Genomic DNA, 24,097 nt, shown 5'->3' with positions numbered 1-24,097 from the left:
GCAGTACAGCTTCAATTGGAGGCAAATGAGATGCCCTTTGTCCCTAAAAAGAAACAATATGTAAGCAAAAGAATTATGTATAATGATGATATTAATAGACTGAACTGCATGTTAGCACAAATACCATGAGTTGAGAATGATAGCTTTCCCTATGATAGCTTTGCTGCTGACTTCTACTATTGTTTTGATGCCACATGCCCAGTTGTAGATACAAAAGTTATACAAACCAAAAATATAAACAAAAGTATCTGGATAAATAATGAGGTCACTGAAGCAAGGGAAAAATTAAAATTATTCCATAGTGCAATGCTGAATAATACACAAAATCTCAAGCTAAAGGAGGCCTTCAAAACTTATCAAGAATACTATAATTAATATTAATACAGACCATGAGCAACTACATTGTAAACAACCTTCAGGGTTCACACAGTGTTACTACTGGTGTTTGGGGAGTGAAAAACAGTTTTAGAAGAGGCAGAGACAAATGCTGTATGGACTTTATTATTGATCTCAATAGGATGGTAGTAAAAGATCAACTTGAAATTGCTAACAAATTCAATGAATATTTTTCTTCAGTAGTGGAAGCTATCAGTGACAAACATAATAACCTGCAGAATATTTTTAAAGGCAATCCATCTGAGCATACTATATATCTAGCCCCCACAAATTGCAAAGAAATATTTAACATCATTAGCTCTCTAAAATCTTCCAGTTCTGCATGGCATGATGGCCTCATTCTTAGAGCATTAAAAATGTGTAGACAAAATGTTTCTGTACCTCTGACTGTAGCAGTAAATAATATGATAGAATCAGGCACCTTCCCAGACAGACTAAAAATAGCTCAGGTAACACCAATCTTAAGAAAGGAGACAAACTCACAGTTCAAAACTACAGACCCATCTCAATACATCCAGTCTTTTCCAAAACAGTTGAAGAAGTCATATACAGCAGAATTATAAATTTTCTCCAGATGAACAACCTAATGTTTGAAAATCAAAATGGTTTCTTAAAATGCAACTCAACAAGCACAGCAGCTGCTCAGTTAATTGAAGAGATAATAACATCGAGAACATGCAACATATTGCTGGTTTATGCCACGACCTTGAGAAAGCTTTTGATTGTGTGAACGCCACAATCCTATTAGAAAAGCTATGGAACATGGCATCAGAGGCACTACTCATGATCTAATAAAACCTTACATGAGTAACGGAAAACAATTTGTACTGCTTAAAACTGAAAGTGGTGTTCACAAATCCAAAATCACTAATATAAAATTTGGAGTGCCCCAGGGCTCAGTACTGGGTCCTCTTCTGCTTTTGATTTATATAAATGACATAATATACTACACTCAGAGTTCCAAAATAGTTCTTTATGCAGATGATACATCCACTATGTGTAAAAAAGGGATCATTTAATGAACTAGAGACCCACAGTAATAACATGACATACAAAATTATTCAATACTGTAATGAGAGACACTTAAATGTAAGCAGTAACACAACGTGTCTCATGGAGTTTACCAACAGTAGTCTTAATGATGAAATTAAACTATACACTGGCAATGAATTAATAAAAACAGGATTTAGTGTAAAATTCCTTGGTTTAACAATTCAAAGCAATCTAAAATGGGATACACATGTTGACACTCTGCGACGGATTTTTACGTGCATGCGTGCGATGCACCAATTGCGACAGATGATACGTTGCTGCTGCAATGAAATTTATTTTATAATTCTTGTTCACCTACCTCTTTACAGTGGTAGATCTTTGCATGTAAACTCCTGACTGCAGCTACTTACGAGATCACAGAAAAGTAGTGTTGAGGAAACTGTAACCTCATAGCTACACGCCGGAGGCCGCTATAAGTAAAATTTGCTGAAAATTTTCTATGTACTTTAAAGAAATGTTTTGGAAAGGGGATGTCACTTGAACTTTAAACATGAAGTTCAAATTTAAACCTTCAATAGATCTTTATTGCCATTAAGCAAGATCATCAGCCCACATTTACAAAAATTACTAAAGTTTCTGCTCACAGTTATCACCATACCTAAAACAGCCAGAACTTTTACCTTCCCAAATTCTGAAACCAATTACTTGTAACACGGTCAATGATCGACCAATTACTTCTGCACACGATATTCAGTGGTTGTCTTTAGTAAAAGTTTATGCTCACCATAAAATACTCAGTAAGAATATACACAGTACTGCCACGCTATATAATTCAAAGTTCACTCGCGATTTTCGTCGGAACGAATTATCACAACACTCTAAAGTTTTCATAAACAGTTTCTGGTCACTACCAGATACCATTAACACTGGACCATAATGAGGAAGTCATCCCAAGACTTCATCTTACACATAATGCGAAAAGTCACATCCAGCATAACCGCCTCCAATCAAAGCTAGCTCGCGACCCCTCTCTCACTCTCCCACACTCAAAACTACCTCTCCTCGCTAGGCGGCCAACCGTCTCACTTCTCATTGGCTGTCAGCACTTACGACCAATGAGAACTCATTTCTAGCGCACGGCTCGTGCCAAAATCTAACAAGCACCAACCACTTCTCTAGGCTCATTGATGTCATCAAATTAAGTAACATAAAACTCTCTAATTAAATAAACAAATCAAAATGAACTATAAGCTTTACTCTAAATCTGGAAATTTATTATGTAGTCACGAATGTTCTGGCTGTCTTATACATAAGCATACATTCTTGGACATCCGACATTCACTAGTAGGGGAACCACTAGTGGATTCGTTCCCACGTTACAGAGTTGGAACACTTGCCAGTTCCTATAGAGAATTACATGAATGATTTTTAATAATGCTGAACGTCCCACATACTCTCATGCACGCATTCTCATGCATACGCACCCTAACACACAATACACATATTTACCTAGAATTCTTGAAATTATTATTATAGAAAAGTCACAGAGGTTTTCTGAAACTAAAAAGTTTCCAAATTTATATATGAACACTGAAAGTGTTATCAGATCATAGTACATAGCCACTGAAGGTGAACTATTACATCACCGTATTTATTTAAATTCTTGACTGTCAGAAAATTACGTTTTTTTATGGAATTTTACTAACTTCCAAAATACAACTATTTTTGATCTCAGACTTTGACATATTGTTTGTTTTCACAACAGAAGGATGTACATCAAATATGATGTTCCTCAGGTTATTCCTTTATTAGTTATTAATACTTTTAGTTTCGTATAATGAACGCGTAAGTGGCCTGCCAATGCTACTCCACTGCTTTCACCCGCACAGCTGCAACAGATGGTTGTGACGTCAGTCTGCAGGACACAACTCGTCCGTTACTGACCGTATAATACTCTACCGGCTTACACTGCAGCCCACATACATTCTGAAGTAAAGCTTTTAATAGACAAATGGGCGATCGCGCACTAGTTGCGACGCCACAACTCTAGCATGTAAGTTGTCTAAGAATATATTTGCAATTAATATAATTAGCAAGTTCTGCAAAGACACTGTTGTCCTAAAGCTTGCATACCATGCTCTATTCTTCTCTCACCTGAACTGTGAAATAGAAATTTGGGGAGCAAATCTAAATATGCTGTTGCCACTTCAAAAAGGGGTTATAAGAATTAACTGTAGAGCAAGATATAAGGAATCATGCTATGGCTTGTTTCCAAAAACTCATGTACTAACTATAGTAAACATGTACATCTGAAAGCCATATTACCTGTTAAAAGACAGCAACCCAACATTTGTTCCAATTTGTATCAGTCCAATACCAGAAATAAAGAAAAATTTTACATCAACAGCTACAGAACAGCACTCTATGGAAAGGGTCCACAATATGCAGGTTTAGAGTTAGCTAATGCACCACCCCTACCCACAATGAAGCTTAAATTTCAGCTAAAGAAATTCCTATAACAAAATTCATTTTACACATCACAAGAATACCATACTTACATCCAAAATAAGAAGTTCTTCAAAAGATATGTAAATAGTGCTAAGCACCATTTTTATTTGTCATTTAATCATTTTGTTAATCAATGCTGTATTCAGACGAATGTATTATTGTGCTATGTACCAAGAATTGTAACCTGTTTTTATACATGTGCAATGAATAATTCAATGTCGAATAAAGTATTATTATTATTGTTATTTTAGATATGACAACACATAAGCTGTAAGCTCCACATATCTAACGAACACTAGCAGAACATGTGTTGAGCTGCTTGAGAAGAGTAATAACTTGATGCTGTATAAATAACAAGAGAATCATTGTAAGTGGCAATTTTTATGTTGCCTGCTTTAGAATTTTTAACTCTCAACATTAGATAATTCCTTACAGTAATATTCCCAACAAGATAACTACAAAAATACAAACAGAATCATTCAGGTCCTGGTTATTACGTACCAAGATGTGTTCAGCAAAATGATACTGTCTGTTACTGGCATAGGCAATTTGCTGTGGCCAGTTTTTTGCTCACATCTACGTGATCATTACCAAGACAAAATGATGGACAAAACTTGCAGGTCAATTGAAAGAACAGTCCAAACTCCCATTGATTATGTATGATTTGTAAGATTTTGATCTTTTACTGGTGCCAGATGGGTACAAAACATAGAATATCTCAACAATTCATTAATGTGAGAAGAGGCTATATAGTAAGGAAGAATAGTTGTGGAGTCATGTGGCCTAGCAAGTTTTTCAGAACGCTGTGTGCATGATAGGAATCTATTATTGGGGAAAGGACTTCTGGTGCAGTTTCAACATCATTTCATAACAGGAAGTCATGGCCCAAGAGAGAAACTAGTCCACAGTGATACACCATAATGAAGAACACCTTAGTCTTATTTTTGAAGGACATCATTTGACCAGAATCAAACAATGATAGTTCAAGATATCTGATTTAACATGAACTCAGCTGGATAGTTTAGGGACACAAAAGTACTATTCTAAATGTTTCTCTTTCAGTGGCCCCTCAAATGATATTACATTATGAAGAAATGCTGGAAGAAATTTTTTACAAACATACTGAGATTCTGTGTGTAGTTCACTTTCGAAGATGTGAACCACCACAATGTAAATAATTCTTTTTCATTTATGATACCAAAAATAGCAATGCAACTATTAAATATTCTTACTTCTGTAGAAATTGTGTAGTTGATTCATCGTCATACGGCTCCAACTGCAAGCCAAGCTGCTCCATTGGTTTACCCAGGTCAGGATGCATTCCAAGAAGAATGAATGCAGTGCTGTTGGCAGGTTTGTCAGGCTCTTCAAGTCCAGTGGCAAATGATGGGGCCTTTTTATTTTTCCTGAAATAAACAAAAGTTTGAAAATAATATTCTGACATGCCTTTCAATAGTTAGAAGGTTTGTTTCTCTAATGAGAGCTTGAGAAGGGTTCATAAGCTGTTTATTTGTAACACAGACATGGTTCACTGTCATTTATTGATCTATGTCCATCGTCATATCATTTACAACAGGTCAAATTTATCAAATAGGCAGGAGAGGTATTCAAAACTTTCATGAGTGCACACTTTGATACTTTTCATACAAAAATACTGTTTACTGTGGATAGTTATTTTTGTACCTAGAATTATAATTATGACTGCTGTCATTGTTTCCAAATTTTTAATCTGTTCTCCACAACATACTTTATATGAGAGTAAATAAAATGAGAGACTTTTCTTAATGTACCTAGATTTTAATAGTTGTCTATATGAAGTTTGAGGCTAGGCCTCAGAATATAAAAATGATACATGTGTTACCAGCAAATTACTCATCTATTTGAATGCTGTTGTTTGCCAAAAGCTCTGTATTGGACACTAGAACCATTTATGAAACATCTGGTGGCGAATCTACCAGCTTTAAGCAATCAATATGGAAACACAAATGCAGTTGTTAAGCATTAATATGCCTGCAAGATGTGGTAACACTCCCCGAACAGGTAGAGAACTCTGTGTTCCTTACAATTTTCCGAAAAGTAAGGTCAGCAATTAATTTCTTGTTGACATTCTAAACTGGAAGGAAATTGAGACCTCAGAATTATGTTCCTCCACAAAGTTTTGCATAAAAAACCATAAGGCACCGATACCAGATATTGGATGTGCACAGAAAACTAGCTGGAGGCCAATAATTGCACAGACAAGTATAGGTGGTAATGAGACAGTTCTTACAGACATGGAGATTGTGCACCATTTTGGTCAGTCTCCATGTCCTCCAGATGAATAGAGTGATGGAACTTCACACAGACAGCCTCCGGGGTGAAACTTCCTGGCAGATTAAAACTGTGCGGTGGAAGTAAAGCTGTGAGGAGAGGGCATGAGTCATGCTTGGGTAGCTCAGTTGGTAGAGCACTTGCCCACGAAAGGCAAAGGTCCCAAGTTCGAGTCTCGGTCCGGCACACAGTTTTAATCTGCCAGGAAGTTTCATATCAGCGCACACTCCGCTGCAGAGTGAAAATCTCATTCAGCCTCTGGGATTTCAGACAGCACTGTTTCCTCAAACAGTATATATAGGCTGTGCCGGCCGCGGTGGTCTAGTGGTTCTGGCGCTGCAGTCCGGAACCGCGGGACTGCTACGGTCGCAGGTTCGAATCCTGCCTCGGGCATGGGTGTGTGTGATGTCCTTAGGTTAGTTAGGTTTAAGTAGTTCTAAGTTCTAGGGGACTTATGACCTAAGATGTTGAGTCACATAGTGCTCAGAGCCATTTGAACCATATAGGCTGTGTTATCTATTCCACTTTAGATCCATTTCCTTTTCATACTTAAGATATTCATAATTCATTTTCACTTGACAAATAGTCTAAATGAGTTCATGAAATAATGATTAGCATATTTTCGTGACTTTATTTAACTATGCAGCATTTTAGTTCCTGAATGGTACTCTCAGTGAGTTCTACTGATCTACCACGTATAGAAGTATGAAACCGAAATTTCCCTATAGATGGTGCTGGTCGTCAGTGTAGGACCTGGGAGACCATGTGTGCAGTGCCATCTGCTTCCTGTAGTGGTTGATGACTAATGTCAACACACAGTAACCCAAGTTCCATACATCGGTATCTGTTTCCAATCCACAAACATGTCGAGTTTTGTGTCTACAAACTATGATTTGCTGACAGCATTGGCTTTCTGTTATCATTTGAAGAAAACTGCTGCAGAATTGCATTGAATGCTTGTCAAAGCTGTCGGTGAACATGCTCTTTGGAAAACATAGTGTTTCAAGTGGTTCAGAAAATTAAAAGGGGCTGATTTTGATGAGAGAAACGATGAGCGCGAGGAAACCACTGAAAAAGTTTGAAGACAATGAATTGCAGGCCTTATTGGATGAAGATGATACTCAAACTCAACAGGAACTCATACAACAATTGAGTGAGATGCAAAAAACCATTTGTCTTTGGTTGAAAGCTATGGGAAAGGTGCAGAAAGTGGGAAAATGGGTTCCGCATGAACTGAATGAAAGACAGCAAGCAACTCAAAAGACCATTTGTGAAATGCTGCACGCCAAATACAAAAGAAAGTTGTTTCTCCACCGAATAGTGACAGGTCATGAAAAATGGATATATTTTGAGAATCTTAAGAATTGCTGATCATGGCTGAATCCAGGCATACCATTAACATCCACTGCAAGACCAAATCACTTTGGAAAGAAGACAATGCTATGTGTTTGGTGGGATCAGAAGGGTTTCATCTATTATGAGTTGCTAAAACATGGTGAAATGACTAACAATGATCATTACCAACAGCAAATGATTGATTTAAATCGAGCATTGCATGAAAAATGACTGAAATCTGGAAAAAGCAACACAAAGTCATATTGCTCCATGATAACGCCCCATCACAGCAGTACAATCGGTCAAGGAAATTATCAAGGCATTCAGTTGGGAAATACTACAGCATGTAGCTTAATCTCCGATCTTGGCTCTGTCCAGTCATCATATATTTGAATCACTGGGTCACACTCTCACTGAACAACGCTTCAGTTAGTATGAAAATGTATGAAAATGGATCACTGACTGGTTCGCTTCAAAAGAAGAACTGTTTTTTTGGCATGGCATTCATAGCCGCCTGAGAGGTGGGAGAAATGTATAAATAGCAATGGAGATTATTTTGAATAAAATATTGTTTATCAGTTTCAAACAACAGACATGTAATTATTGCAACCAAATTCCAGTTTCATACCTGGTTTGCATTTAGTGACATTCGCTATATGTAGGTGTAATGTCAGATAATTAATTTCAAATTAAAACCATTACACCCTGTATATTTTACCAGTAGCATATATTAAATCCACTTCAGCAGGTTATATCTTCCAATATATCTGACTACAAAGACTGAGATGGCGCACTAATTGATTCAAATCTTCAGAGTAAAAACATGCCGTTTAATCAAGTACCTTCTATCTCTGTGAAATTTCTATTGTTCAGAGAAGTATGAAGTTTTAGGTGATTTCATTCATTCATTCTTTCATTCTGATTGTTTAATAAATCCATTGGCAGCTCTAGCATGTGTTACTTATGGGTGGGCCAGATTGTAAGGTGCGGGGCCTAAACTCGAGTTTGCATGGATAAATATGAAGGGAAAATATTAATTTATTGGCCTTACACAGTTATGGCAATAAATTTATCATAAAGTTCCAAATTTGGATTGTAATGTTGACTACACTTATGTCCATGTCCTTATTGTATACATTTATGAATCTGCATCAACGAGGTAAAATTTTGTAGGGAGGCTATAAACCCACAATACTTGCAGTGAATTGAATTACTGTCGCCCTTCCCCCCCCCCCCCCCCCCCCCAAATCTTTTCTTTTTTTAGTCTAGGACATCATGTGGTTTGTCATGCCCACTTGCATTTTTCTCAAGAAAAGGTACAGTAGCAGCAGCAGGTGAAGTTTTAGTAAAAATATGTATAACCTTTTCAATACTGACAAATTTGGAAGAAGATTCAAAACATCACGATGGTTTCTCGTGTTGCTAGCAAACAGAATGTAAATCAATGTAATTTGAGCACATATCACCTCAAGATTATGGAGTAACCATCGAAATGCATTGTAGTTATATAAATATAGTTTGTTGGTATTTTAAGTATACAGTAACAGACTCAGAAACCATTACACCTTGGAGGAGAATAAAAAATTATGTGTGACAATTAAATCACACAAGTAACTTAATTATAATAATAGTAATAATAACAAATAATTGATTTCATAATAATAATAATTGTGATTCAAGAGACAAGAAAATAATTGATTAACGTATCATTTCTACAACATTTCCAATTTCCATTTATTGCTGTGGTTATAAATACAAGGGACTCTTTTGCTACCTCATTAGCATAGTTCCTATGCCACCCTCCCCTAAATCTGTATAGTCTCATTTTTCTTTCCATACCATATAAATCATCAGGAGAGCAGTACAGTTATGGGGACTTTTGAAGACGACAACATAAACAATAAAAAATAATGAACAATAAACAAATTCTGTATCTGAATCCACAACACACCTGCATACACATCTATATTTTTGATACATGCATTCCCTACTGATAGTGAGATACTGAAAAACATTTTCATTCATGTATCGGAAACGCCAGTATATCTATATACATAAACTTGAAAGCAATCAATTTTTGACAACATAAAGTAATGGGACTGATAACAATTTACTCACCAAGTGGTGGCAAAAAATACACTTAGAAGAAGGTAACAATTAGGCAAGCTTTCGGAGCCAGTGGCTCCTCCTACAGGTCGAAGGATTGAAGGGGAAGGAAGAAGGGTGAAGGAAAAGGACTGGAGAGATCTAGGAAAAGTCCCCCAGAAAAGTCACCGAGAACCATGGGTCAGGGGAGACTTAGTGGACAGAATGAGAAGCTCATCCCGTCTGATAAGTCTCCGCTGATCCACAGTTCTGGGTGACTTTTCCGAAATCAATCCCTTTCCCCAGACCTCTCCAGTCCTTTTCCTTTGCCCCTCTTCCTTCCCGATCAACCCTGTTGCCATAAAAAGGAGCCACTGGCTCTGAAAGTGTGCATAATTATAACCTTCTTTTACGTGTGTGTTCTGCTGCCATGAGTAGATTTTCATTTATCCCATATATCCATAAACTATATTTTCCATTATATGCACGCCCTAGTAACTGCAAAAAATTGAAACAAACATTCATTATTGTATTGGAAACTTAAATACACCTGTATACATAAGCTATCTTTTCTGGTCCACATGTACACTATTAAGAACAAAATTATGCTGCAAAACATGCATTTTTAAGAGTACACTAATCTTAGGTTCACCTGAAAAACAGCAAAATTGATACCACTGAGCAGGAAGCGAGAGACTGTGAAATGAAAATTAACAAACAGGCATTTACTTCCAGAATGAGATTTTCACTCTGCAGCGGAGTGTGCGCTGATATGAAACTTCCTGGCAGATTAAAACTGTGTGCCCGACCGAGACTCAAACTCGGGACCTTTGCCTTTCGTGGGCAAGTGCTCTACCAGGTACTGGTACTGGCAGAAGTAAAGCTGTGAGTACCGGGCGTGAGTCGTGCTCCGGTAGCTCAGATGGTAGAGCACTTGCCCGCGAAAGGCAAAGGTCCCGAGTTCGAGTCTCGGTCGGGCACACAGTTTTAATCTGCCAGGAAGTTTCAGGCATTTACTTACTTTTAAAATAGATTAAATCTTTTGTTGTTGTGACTGATAGCAAAATCATCAAGTATTCTTTTCAAGTCCGTGGTTTTGTCACAGTCTTTTCTCTTGTAAGAACTGACAAATACTCATAACATAAATGTTCATCAGACATTGAATTCCTCAAATAACTTTCTATAAGTTGCATAAATGCAAATGTGCTTTCACTCATTGCAGGAAGCTGGAATAGACACTGCTGCTTGACTTAATTTGTACAAGTTATATAACAGAATTCGTGTTGACATGTCTGGACTCACAAGCCCTCTTATCTGTGTTGTGGTAGCTATACGATCTGCCAATGCTGCCCTTACAATCCTGGTATGTGCTGTGTGGATGTCCAGAACCTTGTCTATGGGTGTGAGAATGTTCATGTGACCACTGATACCAGCATCATTGCACAACTGATGCAGCATGTCAAACGTGTGGCAATTCTATGAAAGGACCATCATGCCACTCAGAGGGCACAATTTGACCCCTTCCAAACTTGCTCAGCTGGCTATAGGAAGCACAAGTGTGTCTCTGTGGTATGGTTGCCTGCTTGCTTCACATGTTTACATCACACTGAGCCTTCTGGCTGTGAGCATTCCCTGTTAAAGAGTAGAAGCAGATGGCGCTCTAGTAGCTATGCCACTATGCTGTCTGTTGGCTGATGACAAGGAGAGCATTTTCAGTACATCTACTATCCCTCAGGTGACATATGCTGTCATTGGATCAAAATTGATGTCATCTTCCCAGGTGTACTAACTTTTTCTTCCAGCAGTGTATTTAAAATAATAACAAATACTAAAGATTTGAAAACAATTGGCTGTGCAGCTTCCATACTGTCTTTCTTTGGCAAATTGCAAACACATTCCCCAAGATACTTTGGCAATCTTCGAATTCTACTGAAATAAGAGGAATCTGTGGGAATATCAGCACCTTATTTCTGTTGCCAGATCTACACTTCCTTTCCATATATAGGTGAAACCTGAATTTGATCCACACATTTGATTGAAATGATTCCTTGTACCTTCAACTAAGTTGAGTGCAGCAATGATATCAAAATGTTTGCCTTGAAGGACATCAGATACCAACTTGCACTTTTCTTGCAAACACGTGAACAGGCATAAACAACAAATAAAAGGAAAGTTTAGCTTTGAACTAAATTCTGGTGCTTCTGCAGCTTGTTCAAAATTTTCTGCCTCAATGTTTGTGATAACTGCAATTATCCTCTTCACAAACAAAATGAAGTTTACTAACAGACTCAACTAGTGTCACTTAAATTTTTTAATTCCACTTCTCTAATCTTTATTTTTACACATATATCAATAAACTTTTGATGTGCTGCCAACTCACTCACAAAAACAAAGAGTCCCTGCAGTGTCATTAAAAAAGTCTGTAGCCAACACAAGTTCTCTACACGTTGCTTCTGTAACAATATCCAACTTATGATTTATACAGATTGTAGATGGCTTGTGGTACTTCCCTGCTTAAAAGAGCTTGAATAACTCCACAACAACAACTTATAACCACAGTTACATCATACGTATGTCCAACATAGTAAATTAAACTCTAGTTTGCTCATTTTTAAGGCAGACTAAAAAAGAATAAGCATCAATTTTTTTGCCGGTTCAAAGCTTAGAAACCTTTCATACCATCTAAGTGGTATCAACTAACAACTGGTAGCTGCTCTGTTTTTGAACAAACTTTTGACTTGTCAACCAGTAGTGCAAAATCCTGGGCTTCTTTAATCTCATCTGAGATATGTTCCAGCACGATATTACTCATGGTGCTCAGCATTTCATTTCCCAGCAAAGCATTGTAGCGGCCCAGTTTGGTTAAATGGAAAAGATAAAAAGAGAGAAATCACCCATTTCTAATATGGGCGGCAATTGGATATATATCCTAATCTTCTTCTTCTCCCTTTCTCTGCCCATTTCCTTCTCCCCCTCTCTTTGCCTACCTCCCTCTCCTTCCCCTTATCTCTTCCATCTTCTCCTCCCCACTGTCTCTGCATCTCCTACTGCTCCCTTTCTCTCTGCCCATCACCTCCTCCGCCTTCCTCTGTCCATCATCTCGTCCCTTTCTCTCCCTGTCTCCTCCTACCCCCTCTCTCTGTCCATCTTCTCTTTCCACTTTTGATCTCAATTTCCTCTCACCCCTCTACCCATCTCCTCTTCTATCCCTCTCTCTAACTTTGAATCTTGTTTATTGTTATTACAAATTCAGATTCTGTAGTACCAGTAGTGTTCCAATCATAAGCCCACACACCACAAATACAACTTTCATGTTTAGTAGTAACATTTTACTCTTAGGCCCATATTATGCATATATTTATATATTATATGTGGTACTCTAGTAGGTACCAGTATATAGAAACACACACACTCAAATGGAACATTGTGTCAAAACATCAAAGTAAACTGTGAAGAGTTTTCACAGATTTAAGATAAAAATAAATGATTAGATTTCAAGCAGTTGTAGGTGGTTCTTTGGTTTTTTTAGTGATATACCTGTGGATGAGTCCCCATGCGACTTCTTTTGTGTAAATTTCACTATGTTTTATGGAATTTTTAATGACTACAAGTAATTTATTAGTAAACTGCATTACTGCAAATGTAAAGATGGTATGCAGCAGTACGTTTTTTCTAAGAAATATGTACTATTGCACTGAATTTAATGTTGATGCCCTCTAGTGAAATTATATCAAATCAGATCATGTGGTTCTATATTACATTGTAAATGGAATGTCTTGTGCTATTATACTGTATTTTACAATTGAACTTCGTATACATTCGTGCTGATTGAACTTTTATTATTTTATATTAATATTTCTATTTTACACGTCGTCAAAAGTGCTGCCCTCTAGCGATATTTATGATATGGCTCTAACTGTAGTCAGCTACTGCCTAGGTCTACTCTTTCTACATGATAACACGTCTTGCTTGACCTGTGTACCGACATTATTCAACGTCCTTGTCAATGCTTGAAATGATCTGAAAAAATATGTATTTATATTATTCAAAATATATACAATTAATTTCATCTCAGTTTTCTTTGATTACTCTGTATTGTATGACAACATCACTTGCACTTGTCTTTATTATTTGTCACCAGATCAACTGATGGTGGCCTACGCCCAAAATGTGTCACGAGCACAATAAAGGATTCAATAGTATCTGGATCTGTGATATTTATACGACTTACCAGCATTTTTAAAGTGACTTTCATAGTTACTTTTATTATGGTCGCACACGTCTACCAGAATTCAGGTCAGATCTACAACATTTAAAATTTTTTTAACAGAATGTTTTTAGAAGAAGACATGGATACAGAGGAATGTCCAATACGAGTTGTCAGCTTTGACCAGAGACATAGGGAACATGCAACAAATATTGTAAAGAATATGGCGATTATCACGTGTATAATAATAAGTAATGATAGTCGGCCGGGGTGGCCGAGCGGTTCTAGGCACTACAGTGTGGAGTCGCGCGACCGCTACGGTCGCAGGTTCGAATCCTGCCTCGGGCATGGATGTGTGTGATGTCCTTAGATTAGTTAGGTTTAAGTAGTTCTAAGTTCTAGGAGACTGATGACCTCAGAAGTTAAGTCCCATAGTGCTCAGAGCCATTTTTTGAAGCAATGATAAAAAATCACTATCCACTACAACTGACATACTCCTGAAATATATACAACAGTGGTTTAACGCCAATGAGTTAACACTTAACTCTTTCAGGGTAAATGGTATAATGTGTGTACCAGCATTCATCCTTGCTTCAATGCATGGTGGTACAAAAAATGTACTACTTAATTGTGAAGTCCTGATTCGCCCAGTATGTAGGCATGTTTTCAGAATCACACGCCGTACGTAATTTGGTAGATCTCACTATGACAGAGAGAGGTCAGAAGTAGCATTGCTACATGCAGCCCGTCTGTGGCGATTGTTGTTTCCTGCGGTGTGCGCAGTGTAGCTGGTTTTTGCCCAGTGCGATCGGGGGAGCAGTTGTTTCCGCTTTTACGTGATACACTGTTGATTCAGCTGTTTATTACAGGTAAGATAATTGTAATACATGCAGAATCACTCAAGAATTCATGGTTCTTAGATATATTCTACAGAAGATGAGTATTTTGTGAATAATTCAGAATCCAAAATATATGCCACCATGCATCAACGTTCATACACAGTGAGATACTGCTTTGCATATGAAGTAGTGTTGCACATTTTGTGCATTGTTTGTGAATAAAGTTGCATGGGAGTGTAAATGAAGTTCATATATGCAAGTTGAGGCATTATCTTCCATTTCAGTTTATAATGAATCACTCTAGGGAACTACTGAAAGATGATGAGATAATGGCTATACTCCATGTTGAAATACCTTCAGGTCAGTGTCTGTCAGCTGAAGATGCAGATTTTAGTGGTGATGACCCAGATTACTATTCACCACATTCAGGAATTGTTATTTCTGAAACAGGCTCTCCAGTCGAAAGTGATTCATGTGAGAAAATACACACAAACAATGGACTTGTCATGTTACTGTTATGGTGTAACTGTATCGAGTTCAACTGCTGATCCAGAGCAAGTACTAGTACATAATGTAGGTGACGAAAATGCAACTCCCAACAGATGTAACATCACGCAAACAGCCTCCCCAGTGGGAGAAAACAGAAAAACACCAACAACCTCCACCATTTTCCTCAGTAACTGGTCCTGCTGAGCATGTGAGAGACTTAGAGGATTCCACTCCTTATAATTTGTTCAAATTGTTCATATCTGATGATGTAATTCAGTACATTGTTATGTAGACTGATCTTTATGCTGAACAGGAGTACCAGAAAAATGGAAAACCTTGTAAACACACAACATGTAGGGAAATGCCCTCTACTGGTAGTTTATTACAATGAAAATATGAACTGTGTGAATAAATTTGATCAAAGGAAATCAACATTTGAAACTGACAGGAAGAGTATGAAATGGTGGCCTCGTATCTTCTGGAGATTTATTGATGCAAGTGCCACGAATGCCTTTGTGCTTCACAAGGAACTGAAGCTTGAAATAATGACGATGAAGAACTTTCAGAGGAAAATGCCCAGAAGCCTTGTGAGCAACGCCCTGGTTGCTTCAAGGAAGGGAGGCAGGTGCCTGAGCAATCCAGCAGAGATTAGCAAAAAGAAACCTCATTTGCCCAAAAGAGCGAGAATAGAAAGTTCAGCTCACCAGCCACAAATAACTACACAAATTGCAGCACTGAGGGAAAGCAGATAAGAACCGAATGGATATGTTGCATGTGCCAGGTACCTCTCTGCTTAGGAAAAAACAAGTCTTGCTTCCAAGACTACCATGCCGCTTGAAGTGTTATGCATGGCAGGTTCCTCTATTCCTGCAAGAACAGAACCTACATCCAATACTGCTATGTAACTTGAAGAGTGGTGGTACACACAATGTACCACCATTGTTTTTGAAAGACTCTTTTGAAATACCTCATAATATCTATTAATGTTTTTATTCCAATGTAATTATATAACTTTTAACCAAATTTTTATAAATTTGTTCAACAAATAACAATCTCGTGCAATAAGGGTCAAAATTTGTTTCATACCCCTGTGCGTGAAAGAGTTAACTTAAGTAAAACAAACTATATACAGCACGGCAAAGCAACCCAAGGAAACGACCTCCAGTTAAAATTGAGTGACAGACAAACAGAGAATGCGCAATCTACAAAGTTTCTGGGCATGCACATTGATCAAAACTTAAGCTGGAAAGCCCATATCAAGTATTTAACCCACAGGCTCAATTTGGCATGTTTCGCATTGAGGATAATATCTAGAGTATGCAGCTTAGAGTGTCCTAGATTAGTGTATTTTGCTTACTTTCAGAGTATTGTGTCTTATGGTAGAGTATTCTGGGGTAAAACTAATTCACGCTTAATAAATACCTTGAAACTACAGAAAAGAACTATTCGAATTACAGCACACAATTCTCCAAGAACTCACAGTAGACCCCTCTCCAAACAATTACAAATACTCACAATACCATCACTGTATATATTTAAAAGCATTCTATATTCAAGAGCACACCTGAAGCATTAATGTACCAAGAAGACTGCCACAATTATAATGCTCGCAACTGTAAAAATTGACATGTAGAAAGAGTAAGGATAACACAAACCCAAAAGAATGTAAGCTATTTCAGAATAAAACTTAACAATGGTCTGCCAGTATACATGAGGGAAATAACAGATGAAGTAAAATTTAAGATTGAGCTTAAAAATTACCTTTTAAGCAAAAGTTTTAGATGAGTACTTTGAATGTGTGTAAAATTATTGTCTTAACTTTTATGTACATGTTCATGGCAAATGTTGTACTGTCAAAAATGCATTGAAAATAGCTATTTAAGTTATATTCTGTTATTATGTTTGTATTACATGTCACTACAGTCGCAGGTTCGAATCCTGCCTCAGGCAAGGATGTGTGTGATGTCCTTAGGTTAGTTAGGTTTAAGTAGTTCTAAGTTCTAGGGGACTGATGACCTCAGAAGTTAAGTCCCATAGTGCTCAGAGCCATTTGAACCATTTTTGTATTACATGTACTTTGCATGTTAATTACACTTGTAACAATTCCTACATCACGTAAATGACTTACAGGAAGATAACAAAAGAAATGAAAATACTGGAAATTTTGTCAAATGGTCTAAAATCAGATCAGTCTGTCACTACACCAGGTTTTCCACTATCACATTTGTTAGCTTCACCAAATTACAACAAAACTGTGAACATATCCACAAAAAGGTGATTTGACAGCAGCCATTAACATTACATCACTGACTCATGCTGAAGACTCGTGTCGAGCATTCGTTTTGACCTAAGAGTATACTGCTCCACACGAAAGTATGGAGAATCAGTCTTAAGTGACATAAAGTTCTGACTAATTACTGTCATACAAAGTTTTAATAAATCACTGGTTAAAAGGTTCCTGCATACATAACTTCCACATTATATGTAACAATGTGTCACTGATGTAAGTATCATGAAATTTTATGTACCTCGTGTAAATTTTACACCAATAACACGTAAAATGTTCGAAGGTCGATAAACTCCATGAAATTACAATGAAATGAACACCCTTAGCTGCTTACATGCGTTGACATATGTCAACGGGGACAGATGAAAATGTGTGTTCCGACCGGGACTCGAACGAGCTGCTTGGTCACTGATGGTATCTGTTCTTTCGGACATATCCGGAAGAACAGATACCATCTTAGTAAATATAACGATAAACTCCATTCCTTCTCCTCAGAACACACCATCGCTTATGTAACTCAAATTTTTATTTGTTACATTTTACACATCTAGTTCTATAGGATAAAATGGAGGAACAAATCTCCGTGGTCAGGGAATGTGTCAGTACATGAAATTACAACAGACTTACTAATAGACAAATTAAATGTATATAAATCCTAAAAAGACGACAAGTTTAAAGGTTATATAAACACAATCAACAGTAAAACAAAGAAATTAGCTTTCTTTTTCAATGAATTCCTCAACTGAATTGAAGGAGTGACCCACGAGGGATCTTCAGTTTAGATTTGAAAGCGCATGGATTACTGCTACAATTTTTGAATTCTTGTGGTAACTTGTTGAAAATGCATGCAGCAGAATACTGCACGCCTTTCTGCACACAAGTCAAGGAGGTGCAATCCAAATGCATATTGGAATTCTGCCTAATACTAACTGAGTGAAAGCTGCTATTTCTTGGGAATACGCTGATACTGTCAACAAGAAACGACATTAAAGAACATATATATTGGGAGGCCAATGTCAGAATAACGAGACTAATGAATGGGAGTTGTCAACAATTTCGCAAACTTACACCACTTACTGCCTGAATCACCCATTTCTAATATCTTTCGAGAATGAGAAGAGTTACCCTAAAATATATGTCATAAGCGAGTGAAAATAACCACTTACTTGAGATACTGTTCTAATCATAAAAATGGTAGCATTAAATCTTTGAACAAGATCCTGAACGTGGGTATTCCAAGACACTTTACTGTCTATTCGAACACCTAGAAATTTGAAATGTTCGGTCTCACTAATCATATGCTCAGTCTGTGCAATTAGAACGTCAGGTTTTGTTGAACTGTGTGTTGCAAACTGTAAGAACTGAGACATACAGTGATTTCGCGTTCTACAAGCCATAAAATTATGTCTTGAAGAGTATTATTTGAAACAGTGCCAACGTTATACACATCTTCATTTATTACCAAGCTAGTGTCATCAGCAAATAGAAATAAATTTCAACTACAAAAGTAGACAAGATAGCAGACGATGGCTTTCTGTTCTGCTAGTGTCGAAGTGTCGAGGCCGCGAACTTCCTCTGATGGACAACCAATAGAACATGAGCAAACACCTGCGAAAGCAAACAGAACATGACAGAATAGAATTCGCTCGCGCTTGCCTGCTTTTAACAACATAGGGGCCTCTTGGTGACATGTTGGTTCGCTGGTGTTAACACCAATGTAAACTAGGCTTTACTACACTAAACAGTGTTGCGAAGACTGTGCCCCTTCGGGGATTAACTCTCCGGCAGTGATTGCAACTTTGGGAGGCTGGATACGAAATTATACATGTGTTAGGAAGAAGCATGATGAAAGTAATAAAAATAGTCGTCTCTGTAATAAGCGCTAATCCTCACCGGTAACACAGAAGTGACAATTTTTTTGGTGAGAAGTTAACAGGCTGTTGTTTGGAGGAGCAAAAATCTTCAAGTTGCGGCGATGCTTCTCTTGGCACAGTGAATGTTCTTCAGTAAGTGTATCGTGGACTGGAGCTGAGAAGAGCAGACAGATACACACTTCATTTATGGCGAAGCGAAATGAACTGTAATGCATCAGACGTGTGTCATTGATTGGTGACTGTCACTTTGAGCACAAGTTGATAACATGTATCTGAGGCTCCCGACCGACCACATCTGGAGGCTCCACAACAACTACCGCTGCGCTGGCGTGCACATACAATATAAAACGCATTGTTGGGCCCAGAGATATTTCAAAGCACTTTATCGCACCTCTCAGAGCCTGTGCTACTTCTCCTATCGATCGAGATGCAGTAATAGTGAGCCTACAACTTCTTGTGTTAGAAATAAAGTAGATACAGTGACAGTATTAGAAGTCTTATTCGTTTCTTTCTCAACCTCACACTATTACCAATTAATAAGAAATCATTTGTAGTATTGAATCAAAATGTGAAGCACGTTCAGTTATATTTCCGAGACAAACATAGAGGCTGCCATGTATTCGTTTTCCGCCTAAAATACATGTTGTTGTTGTTGTGGTCTTCAGCCCTGAGACTGGTTTGACGCAGCTCTCCATGCTACTCTATCCTGTGCAAGCTGCTTTATCTCCCAGTACCTACTACAACCTACATCCTTCTGAATCTGCTTAGTGTATTCATCTCTTGGTCTCCCTCTACGATTTTTACCCTCCACGCTGCCCTCCGATACTAAATTTGTGATCCGTTGATGCCTCAGAACATGTCCTTCCAACCGGTCCCTTCTTCTTGTCAAGTTGTCCCACAAACTCCTCTTCTCCACAATTATATTCAATACCTCCTCATTAGTTATGTGATCTACCCATCTAATCTTCAGCATTCTTCTGTAGCGCCACATTTCGAAAGCTTCTATTCTCTTCTTGTCCGAACTATTTATCGTCCATGTTTCACTTCCATACATGGCTACACTCCATACAGATACTTTCAGAAACGACTTCCTGACACTTAAAACTATACTCGATGTTAACAAATTTCTATTCTTCAGAAACGCTTTCCTTGCCATTGTTAGTCTACATTTTATATCCTCTCTACTTCGACCATCTTCAGTTATTTTACTCCCCAAATAGCAAAACTCCTTTACTACTTTTAGTGTCTCATTTCCTAGTCTAATTCCCTCAGCATTACCCGACTTAATTCGACTACATTCCACTATCCTCATTTTGCTTTTGTTGATGTTCATCTTATATCCTCCTTTCAAGACACTGTCAATTCCGTTCAACTGCTCTTCCAAGTCCTTTGCTGTCTCTGACAGAACTACAATGTCATCGGCGAACCTCAAAGTTTTTATTTCTTCTCCATGGATTTTAATACCTACTCTTTTGTTTCCTTTACTGCTTGCTCAATATACAGATTGAATAACATCGGGGACAGGCTACAACCCTGTCTCGCTCCCTTCCCATCCACTGCTTTCCTTTCGTGTCCCTCGACTCTTATAACTGCCATCTGGTTTGTGTACAAATTGTAAATAGTCTTTCGCTCCCTGTATTTTACCCCTGCCACCTTTAGAATTTGAAAGAGAGTATTTCAGTCAACATTGTCAAAAGATTTCTTTAAGTCTACAAATGCTAGAAACGTAGGTTTGCCTTTCCTTAATTTATTTTCTAAGATAAGTCATAGGGTCAGTATTGCCTCACGTGTTCCAAAAATTCAACGGAATCCAAACTGATCTTCCTCAAGGTCGGCTTGGACCAGTTTTTCCATTCGTCTGTAAAGAATTCGTGTTAGTATTTTGCAGCTGTGACTTATTAAACTGATGGTTCGGTAATTTTCACAACTGTCAACACCTGCTTTCTTTGGGATTGGAATTATTATATTCTTCTTGAAGTCTGAGGGTATTTCGCCTGTCTCATACATCTTGCTCATGAGATGGTCGAGTTTTGTCAGGACTGGCTCTCCCAAGGCCGTCAGGAGTTCCAATGGAACTGGTGCTACAAAAAGACTCATCCATTCGACTAGAGTATATCTCCTATATGAATGAAGATAGAAAGTTGTTGTTAATATTACATTATAAATAGGATTATAAAGTTTTTATTTAAAAAATCCGATTTTATAACGATATATCTTTTCCAATCTTTATTACTTTTAGGATCAAAATTTTCATTCGCCATTTACAAATTAAAAATGTGTACGACAAAGAACCCGGCGATACTCAAAATCGGACCATACTTTTGACAACACGTCTTGCATTCACTTTAGTCGTTAAGGTATGTACAGAAAAATAATCATGAACGACTGGATCAGGCGACCTTGGAGACCAATACTACCGAATTTTAACAATTACTGTTATTTACTGAAATTTTCTGTAATAGTCCAGAAGGAAAGAGAAAAAATTATCGTGTTGTTTGTGGTTCCATAAATAGATCGAAATGTCTTGTTCTTCGATTGTCCTTCAAAGTTTTTACGTTGTTTGCTGATGAATTACGTTAAGTGATTAATATTGCAAGATCACAGGGGCGAGATAAGCTATCGCAAATGTGAAATGCTGGTACATTAATTACCGGCAAAAACGCTGAAATGTCGAATGCAAGCATGCAGACGTGCGTGCATTGTATTGCACAGGTGCCGGGTGCCTGTCTGTGGGCTGCAGTTCCATGCCTATTGCACTTTGTCGGTCAGTACAGGGATGAGTAATGCTGGTTGTGGATAACACTGAAGCTGCTGTCCGATGATATCTCGTAAGTGCTCGAATGGAGACAGATCTGGTGATCAAGCAGGCCCAGGCAACGTGTCGACACTCTGTAGAGCGGGATGTGGACGATCGTTATCTTGTTGGAAAACACCCCATGGAATGCTGTTCATGAATGGCAATACGACAGGTCGAATCACCAGAATGACGTACAAATTTGCAGTCAGTGTGCGCGGGAGTTCTCCTGCTGTCATATGAAATCGCATCCCAGCCCATAACTCCAGGTGTGGGTTCAGTGTGAGTACCACACAGAGAGGTTAGCAGCAGGCCCTCAGCTGGCCACCTTCTAACCAACACACACCCATCACTGGCACCGGGGCAGAACAGAACCAACTTTCATCGGAAATAATAACAGACCCCCACCCTGCCCTCCAATGAACTCTCGCTTGACCCCACTGAAGTCGCAAATGGTGATGGTTTAGGGTCGGTGGAATGCACGCTAAGTGGCGTCTGGCTCGGAGCCGTCCTTTGCAACAGTTCGTTTTGTCACAGTGCTGCCAACTGCTGCTCAAATTGCTGCTGCAGATGCAGTACGATGCACCAGAGCCGTAAGCCAAACACGATGGTGTTCCCTCTCGGCAGTGCCACGTGGCCGTCTGGAGCACGGTCTTCTTGCGGCCGTACATTATCGTGACCATCGCTGCTAGCAGTCATTTACAGTGATTACATTCTTCCAAAGCCTTTCTGAACTATCACAGAAGGAACAGCCAACTTCTCGAAGCCCAATTACACGACCTCGTTCACAACCAGTGAGCTGTTAATAATGGCGTCTTTGTCGCCTTGAAGACACTCCTGTCTAGCATCAACTCACCATGTCCATCTTAAAGGTAACTAACATTCACGACCATAACAACGTGTATTTAAAGCAAACCTGATTTGTATCCTCATAGTGGCGCTAGTAGCGCCACTCTTATGTGACTGGCGTGAAATTTGAATAGACGTCATCTTTCAGATGTAGAAACACGCCTAGCAATTTTCGTTTATGTTGCACAACTCCTTCTTGGTGTTGCGATCCTTTTTTCCGTCAGTATACTTAGACACTTGCATATTTCCGTGTTGAAACTAGCTTACCGAACAAATCATTGTGCTAATAAGATTTTAGAGTACATGTTTGATGTTGAAACATTTGTTTTCCATCTAAAGCGCAGAAGTTAAAACTGAAACACAGTACACCAGTCAAAATAAAATAATAAGCAATCGTCAGTTTCTGACTTCACCTGTAACTGCTCTCTCAGTGTAGCTATACTAGCCCTCTGGTTTCCACCAGGGGACATTATTTTCTCGATCAGGTTATATTCAGATACAGTTTTTAGCTGTCTTTCCTCATAGTGTCTTCAGAGTTCATCTCACGAGACAAACTGCAATGTCAGGATCCATGGTATACTGAAGGCACTGGAGTAGGTAAGATGCCTTGGCAGCAAAAAGTTTCTTATCTTCTCTGACGATCTCAGTGTCTTGTTTGTGTTTAAACCCAACGGACCACCACTTAACTCTTGAGGTGTAAGCAAAGCATAATGGATCACATTAAACTCACAGTAATTATCGTTACGAACCACAGACACTGTTCTGATTTGGTGCACAGGAAAATTTGATATATTCTTAAGATTTCGCTCGCGTAATATACACAATGTCAATAGCAAAAAAGTTTCGCCGCATGTCGAAAATTCTCTAACATCATCAGGAAATGTATTTTCCTAAATTTTCCGTAAATCTTAAAAATAAACAGTTGTATAAATGAAAACAGAATCAAAAGAAAGTGCTACTCTTCGAGAATACATTGATGCCAGTTTCATCTTTGCACTTACATCGAGTAGTTGAAAAGTGCACCAAGAAATCTGTTTGTGGTGGCTTATCATGCAATAGTGAAAAATCCAATACAGAGCCTTATTTTTATTTGTCCTGAGTACACATGCGGCAAAATTTGATTTACTCCCA

The 24,097-nt window shown here is 38.2% G+C and overlaps 1 protein-coding gene across 1 annotated transcript in view; it reads right to left on the bottom strand.

Annotated features, from left to right (window-relative positions):
* LOC126136592 (uncharacterized) overlaps positions 1-24,097 on the bottom strand; it is a 111,386-nt gene that overhangs the window by 69,597 nt on the left and 17,692 nt on the right. Inside the window, exon 5 of the mRNA XM_049915207.1 lies at positions 5,130-5,303. Within this exon, the coding sequence (XP_049771164.1) occupies positions 5,130-5,303 (174 nt within the window). The remainder of the gene's footprint in view (positions 1-5,129; positions 5,304-24,097) is intronic.

Source organism: Schistocerca cancellata, chromosome 1 (assembly GCF_023864275.1).
Source record: "Schistocerca cancellata isolate TAMUIC-IGC-003103 chromosome 1, iqSchCanc2.1, whole genome shotgun sequence".
Classification (NCBI taxonomy): domain Eukaryota; kingdom Metazoa; phylum Arthropoda; class Insecta; order Orthoptera; family Acrididae; genus Schistocerca; species Schistocerca cancellata.
The sequence above is the reverse complement of the archived record's forward strand: the minus strand, read 5'-3'. Positions and strand labels throughout refer to the sequence as shown.